This window comes from Rhinopithecus roxellana, chromosome 15, assembly GCF_007565055.1.
Source record: "Rhinopithecus roxellana isolate Shanxi Qingling chromosome 15, ASM756505v1, whole genome shotgun sequence".
NCBI classification, from domain to species: Eukaryota; Metazoa; Chordata; class Mammalia; order Primates; family Cercopithecidae; genus Rhinopithecus; species Rhinopithecus roxellana.
In genome coordinates, this window is record NC_044563.1 from 15,843,502 (window position 1) to 15,856,508 (window position 13,007).

The window sequence follows — 13,007 nt, forward strand, 5'->3', positions numbered from 1 at the left end:
AGAGTAAGGTCAGTTTGGCTGTCGAGAAACAGTTTTGATATTCACAGAGGCATTGGCCTCTTTGGATGTCTTTTTCATGACACTATAGTTAGGTTCGTTCATGAAAGAAAGTGATCCATGGCCATATCAGTATGTGCACGTGTTTGGTCTGCATCCACAGCTGGTCTGTGTACCTGGGTCTGTGTTGTCTGTGTGGGTTTGTTTGCACGTGTCTCTGTGTGTAGAGCAAGAGGCTGGAGCCAGAACTCCCGCTGACTCATCTTCTTTATGAAGTTGTTGGAAGAATTTCCTCTTGCTGTCCTAACCAACTGGGGAGGACTTGGACAAAGTACCAGAGTGAAAAAGGATTTTAGATTTGATTTTTATTTTTTATTATCCAACTTCCTAAATTTCAGCTAATAAGAGCCTCAGCTCTGGAATTGACTGCTGAGGCTTGAATCCAGGGCCCCTGCCCCATGGCCCAATCTATGATCTTGGCTCCTACTTCCCCTCTTGGGGCCTCCATTTCCACATCTGTAAAATGGGGGTGGCAATGCCTACTTCATAGGGACATTGCAAGAGCCAAGTGAATTAGAACATGCAACGTCCTTAACAGTGCCTGGCCTATAGAAAGTGCTTCATACCTGCTGGCTGTACTCAAAGAGCACTGGCTTTGGCGCTCCTCAGCAGTGGTATAGCCTTGGGTGAGTCACTTCATCCCTCTGACCCCAGTGTTCTCAGCTGTCAACTGGGAATAATAATATGCCTGTCTCATAGACTATAGTGGGGTTCAAAGGAGATGATGTAAGAACTTAGCACAGTGTCCACTGCACAGTAGGCATTTAGGAGGTAAAAGTAAGTTTCCTGTGTTCACCTGCAAAAGGGAAACTCCCCCTGGGACCCCCCTTTCCCCTCTCCTGACCCTTGCCATAGCCCCAGTGTGGAATTCTGTGTCTCACCCACTCCCTGGGTTCCAAATACCACCTGCTTTATCCTCTCTGACACTAAGCGTACCATGGAAAGCTGGAAGCTCCCTGCACCCTTTTCTGCTGGGGTAAGGGTGGGAGTGAGACTGTGCTGGCAGCAGTACCCAGGGCTCCCCCGTCCCTCACCCCTGGCTCAGAACTGTGCCCTTTCCCTCCCAGTTCCCAGGCCCCCTTAATACCCATGAAGCCATTAAATATTTAAATCTGGGCAGTGTGGTGGGCCAGGTTGTCCCAGCAACAGCCCTGCATATTTTGGGATGGATTATTGTCTTTCAAAGGGTCTTTTTTGGAGCTCCAGGCCCTGGGGGGGATGCAATGTGGGAAGGGAGAGCCAGTGGGAAGGAGGTGAGGGGGCTCCTGCCCCACTCTGAGGCTTGACTGTGAAAAGCAGCAAAAACTGAGAGTCAGAGAGAGGGCAGGCTTTGCCCAAGTTTTCAGGGTCTTGACTCAAACCCAGGACTCGGGGCTGCCAATTCCTCCTCTTTACCACTTGCTTCTGCCCTCTGAGTGCCCGTCAGCCGGCAGGTGTCCTGGCCCTTAGCAGCCACGTGTCTTCTGGCATCTGAGCCCCTGTTCTTCCCTCACCAGCTGGCATGGGAAACTTACATACCTTCTCTGAGCCTCAGTTTACCCCTGGGTAACTCAGGAATAGTTCACCCACTTTCAGGTGATGTTGGAAAGTGCTTAGTATGGTTCCTGGCACACATGAAGCAGGAGCAGTTATTACATTGATGGTATTGTTATAATGACTGAATCCTTATTGGGGGGCACCATCTAGTACCCCCTGTATTCTGTGAAGGGACTCAGAGGAAGTGGGAGAAACAGACTTGATTGCCAAAGTGTTTATAATCTGGTAGAGAAGGTTCAACAGCAGCGAGTTCAGAGTCACCTGTCCCTCGGGCTGGGCTTGGCTTGGGCTGCATTTGGAGGTCGCCCAGTGTGTGGTCAGGAGCACTCAGGCTGGGAGCCACCATTCAGCTCTGATTTTGCTATGAGCCTCTGGGCCAGTCCCCTCCCCTCTGGACAGTCTCCTGAGCTGTAGAATGGGGGTAACCTCTAAGCTACTTTCTAGCTCAGCTCCATGTCCAGGATTTGAATTCCAAGGCAGCTTTGAGACCCAGGTGGGATGGATGCACCAGAAAACCACAAGGATGATGATATAGTTTGGCTGTGTCTCCACCCAAGTCTCATCTTGAATTGTAATCCCCATATGTTGAGGAAGGAAAGTAATTGGATTATGGGAGCAGTTTCCACCATGTTGTTCTCATGATAGTGAGTGCATTCTCACGGGATCTGATGGTTTTATAAATGTTAGTTTTTCCTGCGCTTACACTCACCTCTCTCTCTTGCCGTCCAGTGAAGGGGTGCTTTCCACCATGATTGTAAGTTACCTGAGGCCTCCCTAGCTATGCGGAACCATGAGTCAGTTAAACCTCTTTATAAATTACTCATCTCGGGTATTTCTCTCTAGCAGTGTGAGAATGGATTAATACAGATGGCCTGTTTCTCCCACCCTTGGTCCTGGGGGCACCCCCTTTAGGAAGTGGGCCCAAGAGGATGAGGCCAGTCCTGCAAGGTCCTCCTGGTCCCCATGTAAACCCCGCTCCTTGAAGGTGATTTTAGTGCTGAGATGGACATCCCAGAGTCCCACCCAGCCGCAGGACCCAGGCAGGTTCACAGCACCTCTTTCCCTACATTCCATTCCCCACCACAAACCTCTGGGTAAGCAGAAAAAGCTGCTGCCACCTCACACCCCAGCCCCAGGCTCTCTCTGGAGGCAGGAGGGTTTCCAGAGAAGAAAGTCTCCATTCCAGACACATGCTGACTGGCCCCAGCAGGAGGCCGGTGGCATCAACCATCCAGTTTGGGCTGCCTAGAAGAGGAGGGGGCAGAGGCCAAGAGCCAAAGCCCACATGGGTTGATGTCAGGGAACCTGGGCTCTGGCTGCTGGGAATGACCTGGAAGGATTCCTTGTGGGTTTGACTGGCAGATGGGCCATTAGCTGATGACTTGTATTGTCACCCCAGATTTGGGGACCATAATTTTCAGCATACTTGGAGCCTTGGACCCTAGATAAACCTCAGGATCCTTCTCATCTTGAGGTCTCTGAAGCTAACTTTGTAGACCTTCCAGGGATATGAGAAAAGGAGAGACTTGTGGGCCTTCATTGAGCCTGCAGAACCCAAATCTTAGGGCCAAATCCCAGAGGTCTGAGGGTTAGAAAGTTCCCAGGGACTTTTCCCATGCTAGCTGGCTCTCTGTTCTCCCCGTGACCCAGAATGGCTGGGCCTGCCCTAGGCAGGAAGATGGCCACGGTCCTGCCCCACGTACTCTTTCCACGGAATTTAGGGTTTTGATCCCCACCCTCTTTCCTGCTCACATGGTCCCATTTGCTTCTGCTGCAAACTTTTTGTCCCTCTGCTGAGAGCTGGGGCTGAGGAGAAGGATGATTTGGGGGAAGGATGGGAATCGTTGAGTGGCAGATTGGACTGCTAAGACAGATGGGCTGAGCCATTACCTTCAAGGCCAAATGATGTTCTCATTCTGGGGTCCATGGATTCCATAGAACTCAAGGGATTGGTGAACTTTGAGAAACATATCTTCACTTTAACGTTTCACTGAAAATGAGTATTTTCTTCCATTATAAACACAAGCAACAAACCACAGTACGGTTAGCAGTACTTGTGACTTTGTCATCAATAGATCTAAGTGCATATTTTCAAATTACCTAAAAATTGCTGGGAATTTCTTAAAATGATGACAGTTATTAGATCCGTCACTAGATCTTGAGTTTTGCATGTTCATAAAAAAAGCACTTGTATTATCCTATTCCAAATTTGCTTTTTGAAAAGTATTTTGGTTGTGCACAGTGGCTCACACCTGTAATCCCAGCACTTTGGGAGGCCAAGGCAGGCAATTGCTCGAGCCCCGGAGTTCGAGACCAGCCTGGGTGTCATAGGGAGACCCTGTTTCTACAAAAAGAGAAAAAATTAGCTGGGCATGGTGGCATGCATCTGGAGTTCCAGCTACTTGAGAGGCTGAGGTGGGAGGATTCCTTGAACCCAGAAGTTGGAGGCTGCAGTGAGCCATGATCATGCCACTGCATTCCAGCCTGGGCAACAGGGACCCTGTCCCCCAAGATAAAGTTTTTGATAGCTATATTTCAATATAATTGGTTTCCTTTTTAATCTTGTATTATATTTAAGTGGGGTCCAGAGGCCTCATCCGACTGCCAAAGGGTGGGGGTAGATGTGTGAGATCCTTGTTAAGGGGCTAGGTGCTGTGCTTTGGAGTCAGGCCAGATGGCTTTTGCAGCCTGGCTGAATGATGTGAGGTAGGTTGCACACCGTCTCTGAGCCCAGTTCAATCACAGGGTCAGTGGAGAGTGGACACACCCTCTAGATTCTTGTAAGGACCTGTATGCCTTTAGTTCAAGGCCAGGTATACAGAAAGAGCTGTGGAAACCCAGGCTCTGGTTAGCATGAAGTTTCCGAAAACCTTCAGGGAGGCAGCCTGGAGGATGAGAAATAAGACTCAGTCCAGGTGGAGCCAGAGCAGGTGCTACCAGAAGCTCTGGCTTATGCAAGGCTGGGTAGGGGACGCGGTGAGGATTGGAGACTGCTGTGGCCGTAAGCCCATGTGTGTGTATGGGGGGTTCCTGAGGGACTAGGACACAGGGACACTGTGGAGCAGCCAGAGCAGAGCTATCCATCATCATAGGGGCTTCAGAGGCTGCTGCTGGCTGATCCCTCAGGTCTGGGGGTCACTCCTTCCATTCTTTCTGGCAAGTGGGGCTCCTGCAAAGGCCAAGGATCTCACTAAATGGGGAATGAACAAAAGCACGAACGTAGGCAGGAGCGAATGAATCAAGAGTGTTATGGTGTGAGTTACCACAAGAATAATGGTTCTTTGGCTGCCCAGGGAGGCCACTGAGGGGATGCTCTCTGAACCCCATGGAAGCAGCCAGGCCATCTGCCCCCTTGTGCCTACAGCCCCTTCCCCAAGGTTATGGGAGGCTGTGGGGCTGTCTGCTCTCCCCACAGCAGGCTGAGTCAGCCTTCCTTCCGTTCCCCTGGTGCTTACACCATCTCCCAGAACTGGGTTTCCCTGCCACACCTGAATGTCTGCTTCTCTCCTCCTGGCACCTGCCTTTCCCCAGATCGGGCACCTTTCCTGGAGGGCTCAGCTGGGCTCAAAGGACAGGGTGTGGGTGGGTATCCTGAGCAAAGGGGGCGGCTTCACTCTGACCCACACCATCCCTCCCAGGCCCCGGGACTTGTTCGCTTGGCCTGCTTCAACTACACTTGGCTGTTGGAGGTGGACGCTAGTGTCATCAGGCCAAACACTCTCCCTGACTAACAGAGTGACCTCCGCGCTTCTGTGCACCCCCCAAGTTCAAACTGTGTGGGTTTCCCAGGTTGCCTTGCCTTCTGACAGAGTGGCAAAGTAACTAGTCCCTGAAAGAGGGTGAAGAGCTTTGTCCGCAGAGGCCTTTGCAAACAGGTGGTCTCAGTGCAATGTCTAGTGCCTCAGACAGGCAGAGGGACCCCCGACCTGTTTCTGGGACTGGCACCTTCTGTGGCTTAAGACCAGCCCCGGTCTATGGGGGATGGCAGGCATGGATTGTGTGAGGGTCACCCTGGGGTTTGGGGACTCAGAGTCCTCTGGAAGACTGGCCAGGGCAGAAGAGCCAGGAACCTTATTTTGTCCCAGCAGGTCCTCCAACCTACTGTGTGACTTCAGGCTAGTGAGCCTCAGTCTCCTCATCTGTAAAACATGACTGCTCACCTAGCAGTGTAGTTGGGAGGGTCTGATGACATAATGTGTATAAAGCACTTTCAGGAGTTACCTACGTGCAGGTGTAAGTCCTGGGAGGCTGCCTCAATTGGTGGGAAGAGCAGTGGGCTTCATGTCAGGAGGTCCTCGTTCTAGCCATGCTGTGTGACTCTGGGCAAGAGCCCGTCCCTCTCTGGGCCTCAGCTCCCGCAGTGTGAAATGAGGAGTTGGAGACAACCCTCACTAAGATGCTTCCTTCTTTGATGATTCTCTGATGGCCCTGTGGGAGTTCTACATGGGACAGAAGAAAGGGCTGGTGGCAGGGACGGGGTGCCGTGCCCAGCCTGGCTCAACTCACAGACTAGAGAGGGGTCCTTCCCAGAGCCTGCAGATGCTCTGTGCCGCCTTGACATTCACAGCTCCATGAGCCGGGGGGGCAGGGGAGCCTGTCATTTAGGATCCGATTGCATCCACAGCAGGCTGCGCTCCTGGTTAACCCTCAAGGCACCCACCCCTCAGGAGCCTAATTAGATTTTATCCCCCGCTCAGCTGTGACCATGTCCCCATGTTGGTGCCAGCACCAGGCACGCCAGGATCTCAGGCCAATTGCTTGTTTATGAGACCGTCTGTCTTGGGATGAGGCCCAGCAGGCACAGCCAGTGAGCAAATAAGTCCTCCCCATCAGCCTTGAACCTGATGGCAAGAATCATTGTTAGTCTTCCAGGCCTCGGGCTGGCGTCCTGACCAAGGAAAAGATATGGGTTTGTAGTCCAGCAAAACCTGGCTATAAATCCCAGCTCCATCTCTTCCCAGCTCTGGGACCTTTCTAGCCCTATGGAGCTTTAGTTTCCTCATCCCTAAAGGGGAATGATGATAATATCGTCTACTTTGTAGAGCTTTGTGGAGGATCAAGTGAGATCATTTTAAGTGAACGCCCATAATACATTGCCTTGTGTTATCATCAGGCCTCAGTAAATGCTGACCCTGTCCTGGTCCTCCCCACATGGCCTCCCTGATTCTAGGCTCTCCCTACCCCAGTCTCACCCTAGCAGTCAGGGTTTCATTTTTGTATCTTGCCTGGCAAGCCTAGGACACTTGGTTAATGTGGCCAGTAACACTTCTCTCCAAGTAGGGACTGCGGTGATTGTCTCACTAGACTTGAGTGAGTCCTTGAAGAAGGGCAGCCCTTGGTCCCTATGCCTTGGACCAAGCCCAGGGCTGGCACTCTTGGTGCCGGGAGCGCAGGAAGGAGGGAACAGGATGTGCAGCCTGTCAAGTGCTTTCACCCTCATCATCCCCTTGCATCCTCCTGGAAAGGATCCTAGAAGTTAGCTCTGAGCATCCCCACCTCCCAGATGTGGAGGCGAGGCTCCAGAGGTGAGGTGTTTGGCTCAGGCTTGTGGCTGGCACAGGCAGATCCCCCACTGGTGGGAACCCAGTTGCAGGAGAACATAGGGTCCTCTGAGGCTCTGCCCTTAGCCACAGCGCCCTCTCCTGGCCAGGGCACGTGCAAGCCCTTTCTCAGCTCTGCACCCGTGAGCCCAGACCTTCATTTGCTTCCTCCACTGGGGGCTTCTCCATCTCTCTTGTCCAGCCGCCTCCTTTCCTTCTCTCCAGAAAGCATGCCCCGGGGGCTGGGGGGAGTGGAAGTAAAAGGAGTGATTTATGAACTGAGCTGTTCTTCTTAATCAGAGAGCCCCTCCTGAGCCCCTGCTCCGTGCAGATGGGGCTGAGCCGCCATCTGGGCGACAGGAGGAGCGAGATTAATAAAGCTGTCTGGCCCGGGCAGGGGTCCGCCGAGGAAAGCCCCAAGGCACTGCGTGACCTCAGTCCCATCTCTGCGCCTTTCTGGGCCTCGGGGCTCCCATCTGTCAAGGGATGGCTAGCCTGGGCCATCCCCCAGGGCCTCCAGCTGGCTCAGGGAAGGAGTCTAGCCAACTTCCTGGGCCTCTGTGCCTGGCTGCCTGGCTCAGGGAAGAGCAGCACTGGGCTGGAGACTTTGGAGACTAGGGCATGGCGCTTCCTCTCTCTGGTGCCACACCCCACAGATAGGTGTCGTATCAGGAGCTCTGGTTTGGGGTCTAGCTGACTTGGGGCTAAATCATAGCCATGTTTTGCTAACCAGGTAAATAAACTCAGGTGAGTTAATTACCCTGCCCAAGATTCAGTTTCCTCATCTGTAAAATGGGTTAATAACAGTACCTACCTCCTAGGTAAGGATTAAATAAGAGGACAGATAGGAGAAAGGTATAGCGAGTCTGGTACATGGTAAACCCTCAATCCTAGTAGTTATTGGGCTCAGTTATCACAAAATTGTGGCAATTCATTTGAATTTGGGTCTGTTTAGGGGAAAGATGTTTGTATCCATGCTACCCAAGCCATGTATCCATGGCTCTCCCCCACACCCTGCTCCATTCATAACTGGTGAATGTGGGCTGGGCATCCACTTATTTCCAATATCTGATGCTGTTCATCATAATAGCTCCCATGGTACTGTGAATTCGTACAACCACCTTTGGCTTCCAAATTCATCATCACAGTTTTCCAAGGAGAACCTAGCACCTTGGAGAGGGGGGTGACTTTCCCAGGGTCTCCAGGGAGCTGGCCAAGGCAGAAACCAACCCAGCCTCTGCAGAAGCATCAGTGATGGGGTGAGCATGGTGTCACTGGGCTGTCCGCTTTCAGGACAAATGAGCCAGTCAGTGGCACGGGGCTCACGGAGGACAAAGAAAAAAAGGGAAATGAGGTTAGTTCAGGGAAGTTGGGACACCACAAGGGGCGAGCCCATTCCTGGCCAGGGGACAGCATTCAAAGGGGCTGGAGTTCCTGGTGGGGAGGAGGCAGGCAACTGCCAGACATACCCCCAGAGTTCAGCACCTCCTCCTTGTCTCTGGGTTGGCCTCTGTCACCCATGCTGCTCATCACCCATGCTGCTGGACATCACCTCAATGTCCAGAGGGAGATGAGGTAAGGAATGGTGATATAGGGCACCAGGACTGGGATGGAGCAGGAGAAGAAGAGAAGCGGGAGGAAACCATCACCCCGTCCTTGCTTCCCTGAGCCCTGGGGATGGGCATGGGGTACAGGCCCTGAGCTACAAAGCTGGAAACAGCTTGAAATCTCCCGAGGTTGCTCGGCCTTGTCACTGATATCTCCAAGTCTCAGTTTCCTTCTGTAAAAACCACTCACCTGTGTGCCCATGCTTGTTTGCACCTTGCGCTCCCTGGCACTGCCCCTAGCACATAGTACGTGCCAATGTACGTCTACTCAGTGGATGGTAGATGGGTGAGTGGGTGGATTGAGGGAGGAAGGGAGGGATGGGTAAATGGGAAGGAATCTTTCACCCACCACCCCTTCACTGACCCCAGTGAACCTGCGGTAGCCTGCCTCGCGGGCTGTTGTGAGGATTCATTGTGATCACATAGGAAGAGAAAGCACTTTCTATAAAAGCCACTTTTGACTCTGACCCCTGAGTTTGGATTCCAGCCCTATCACTTACCAACAGTGTGATGTTGGACAAGTCAATTATCTCTCTTTTCCCATTGGACTCAGTTTCCCCATTGTACTGTGGGGATGATGGGGTGATACCTACTTCATAGGGTTGTTCTGAGCATTTCATGAGCTCACGCATGTCAGCACTGTACCCCAAGTGCACGGAGTGCCTGAAGCTGGTGCACACAGATGGGACAGGCAGTTGAAGGGCCTGTCACATATGTATGTTTAGGCCAAATAGGGGTGCCAGCTCCCGGGGCTGTGGCCATGTCTCAGGAGGGAGGCCCCTTCTCCTGCCTTTCCATCTTCCCATCTCTACCTCTGCATTCCCCCAAGACTAACCTTCGCCATCCCCTTCCCCACGATTCCTCTCCCCTGTGTCCAGGGTTATGCCGGTGGAGTCAGTCCTCCCCACTGTGGGCTCCCCAGCACTGCTGTTATCTGCCTCCTTGTCTCCTCCAAGCTACCACCACCACCACCACTCACCTACGTGTCCATGCTTATTTGCACCTTGCACTCCCTGGCACAGCCCCTGGCACATAGTAGCAACTCAGTGTATGTCTACTGAATGGATGGTAGGTGGGTGAGTGGGTGGGTTGAGGGAGGAAGGGAGGGATGGGTAAATGGGGAGGAATCTTTCACCCACCACCCCTTCACTGACCCCAGGCAGGCTTGTACTTGAATGGGAGGGATTTTAAATAGGTGTGGATATCTCCCCTTTCCTTCCCTAGGAATACCCCCACAGCCCAGGCTTCCCCAGATCCCAGGTCCTCCTGGGACCGTCCTCTAACCCAAGGTTTGAGCAGGAGCTGGCTGTGGAATTCCCCGCAGGAGTGATAGAACAGGAGTCTCCATATGGGCCTGTTTGACTTCTGAAATCGAACCCTCATTTCCACTGCTGGGAGCTGGCCCTCTGAAGGAACCTTCTTGCAAATCCTTATGCAAAGCCAAGAAACACTTTCCAGCATCAAATCTCTCTCTCCTGGGAGTCTGGGTTTTGGGGGAGGAAGTTGATGAACAGGGCCCTGCTGGCACTCTCTCTGAGGTATTGTTGTGGATGCCTGGGTGGCAGCCAGGGATGCAGGTTACTCACACCCATCATGTCCTCCCAGGCCATCAGCCTCATGCAGCCGTGTCAGCATACATGAAGCCCATGCTAGAATCTGCAAGTCTCTTAAAGATGTGCCTTCCAAGGCAGCACCTGCAGAGGCACCCAGGAGCTGCCATCTGGGCAGAACGCCGCTCCCCCGCTGGAGTGGCCCCAGGTGCTGAGAGCTTTTCATGAGCTCTAATGGGCCCAGATTAGCAGGACACTTGCCCCGAGTATGTGTATCTGGAGGGCGGGTTTTCATAAGCAGCTTCTTTCATGGGGCTGCTTCTTATTGACTTCTTGTAGTAATTGAATATTTTCTCTTATTGGACAAGCTGGGCCGATAAAAGAAATATACACAAGCCTTGCTGACGAGAGATTCTGTCCTGCTGATGCCCGAAGAACTGCCCAGGTGACACATTGGCAATTGCCTCTCCTTTCTCAGCGTACCTCTGCCCCATCACCTGACACTGTTCCATCTCCAGTCTGATCCTTTCCGATCTGCCTGTCTGTCTCTCTGTCTCCTTCTGTCTTTCCCTCTCTTTCTGACTTGGCTTTGTGTATTTCTCTGATTTGCTGACTCCACCGTCTCTTTTTGCTCTTTTTCCACTATACATTCATTCATTTATTCATCCAGATATATAATTGAGAACCCACTATGTGCCAGGCACTGCTCCAGACACTAGAAATAAGCCAGTGATCAAAACAAGTCCTTGCCTTTATGAAACATGCACTCTAATAAAGGCAGATGCATGCTCCCAAAATAAATAAGAAGCACATAGAGTATGTGGTGTATCCACAGGGCACGGGGCTGGGCTTCCAAGCTCATATCCATGACTAATTAATTGGTTTTGGAAATTGGCCAAGCTCCTTTTCCCTCTCTCAGCCTCAGTTTTCTCATTTTCAAAATGAGGGTATTGGGCTAGATCATGCTTCCCAACCTTTGACGATTAAGAACTTCTTTTATTGATATGCTGGTGATGTAAGTTACACAAGAGCTGGATCTAAGGCAGCACTTACACAAACAGTAGTGTCAGAAGTTTACCTGAAGTTCCCTTGAAACCCTTTGTCTTAGTGTGTTTTCTATTGCTATAACTGAATACCGGAGACTGGATAATTTAAAAAGACAAGGCATTTATTTCTTACAGTTCTGGAGGCTGGGAAGTCCAAGGTCAAGCACCTGCACCTGATGAAGTTCATCTTGCTGCCGGGGGACTCTGCAGAGTTCCAAGGTGGTGTAGGGCATCACATGGCGAGGGGGCTGAGCATGCCAAAGTGGCTTTTATAACAGACCCACTCTCAGGATAACCCACTCCCGTGGTAACCCATTAATCCATGAGTGGATTGATCCAGTCATGAGGGCAGAGCCTTTGCGATCTGATCACCTCTTTTTGGAGACGGAGTCTCACTCTGTCACCCAGGCTGGAGTGCAGTGGCCAGACCTCAGCTCACTGCAAGCTCCGCCTCCCGGGTTCACGCCATTCTCCTGCCTCAGCCTCCCGAGTAGCTGGGACTACAGGCGCCGCCACCTCGCCCGGCTAGTTTTTTGTATTTTTAGTAGAGACGGGGTTTCACTGTGTTAGCCAGGATGGTCTCGATCTCCTGACCTCGTGATCCGCCCATCTCGGCCTCCCAAAGTGCTGGGATTACAGGCTTGAGCCACCGTGCCCGGCCGACGATCTGATCACCTCTTAAAGGCCCCACCTCTTCATCGTATTACATTGAGTGTTAAGTTTCAACATGACTTTCAGAGGGGACACACATTCAAACCATAGCATCCTTAAATGCCTTGTTTTGTTATACACAAAACAGTTGGCTGCATCTGAGGGTCATGTTGTATTAGACACCCATCTGTAAGCATAGGACCTTCCCATGGCCAGATGAGGGTTGCTGTGACAGGCACATGAGCCTTCAGACCATAGGATCCACAGAGCAGATCCTGAGGCAGACACCACGTGAAAGGACAGGGGATCACAGCAGGAAACTGCTCTCCAGTGCTTTCCGGGTGGATGTGGGGAGTGGAATTCCCACTAAGTCAAGCTTGCCTGTGATGCTGACTCTTGCATTTCATCCCTCTGAGCCCTAGGATTTAAAGAATTTTATGCACCAAATAGAATGTTCATTTTTGTTCTGCAAAGTCATATAGACCTGGTGTCTAGAGATTCTGAACAACCCAAGAAACAAGGTCGTCACCTGGGGGTGATTTAATTGCTCCAAAACCCAACACACTTGCCCCTTGAGCCAGCCCATGGTGAGAGGTTGATGTCTGAGATGTTATTTGAAATATTGAAAATAACTTTAGGATGTTGCTAGTCTCAGGGAACCCAGTTTGAGCACCACTGAACACAATCACTCTCCCTGCTTCAAAATCCTCCGCCCCAGAGTCCTCCCCTCTCCTGAGGCTGAAACTGATGTGCCTGTATCTAGGACAGCAGCTGGGAGGAGCTACCTTGTGGCAGGGCAGGAGGGAGGAACAGAGCCCAGAGCCGGGAAGGAGCCACCATGTGTCAAGCGCTGCATGAAGGACTGTACCTCTATGATACCATTTCATGCTCAGTTAGCACAATTTCTAGAGGAAGTCAGCATTCCTGTCCCCATTTTGCAGGCATGAGAGCAAAGACCTGGAGAGGTTATGTAGTTCATTCACAGTCATGAGGCAAGTAAGTGACAGGCCAGGTCCCACC

At 51.8% G+C, this 13,007-nt stretch overlaps 1 protein-coding gene across 5 annotated transcripts in view; it reads left to right on the forward strand.

The window, feature by feature from the left end:
* The window catches only part of TSPAN18 (tetraspanin 18), a 200,226-nt gene that overhangs the window by 155,331 nt on the left and 31,888 nt on the right, over nucleotides 1-13,007 (forward strand). For 3 of the 5 annotated variants that reach the window (XM_030917946.1, XM_030917945.1, XM_030917947.1), the window contains 2 exons: nucleotides 10,659-10,735; nucleotides 11,472-11,555. The exons of 1 other annotated variant lie outside the window; for it this stretch is intronic. In XM_030917946.1, coding sequence (XP_030773806.1) covers nucleotides 10,716-10,735; nucleotides 11,472-11,555 — 104 coding nt within the window. In that variant the 5' untranslated portion in view covers nucleotides 10,659-10,715. The remainder of the gene's footprint in view (nucleotides 1-10,658; nucleotides 10,736-11,471; nucleotides 11,556-13,007) is intronic. One more of the 5 variants, XM_010371029.2, reaches the window with a different exon arrangement.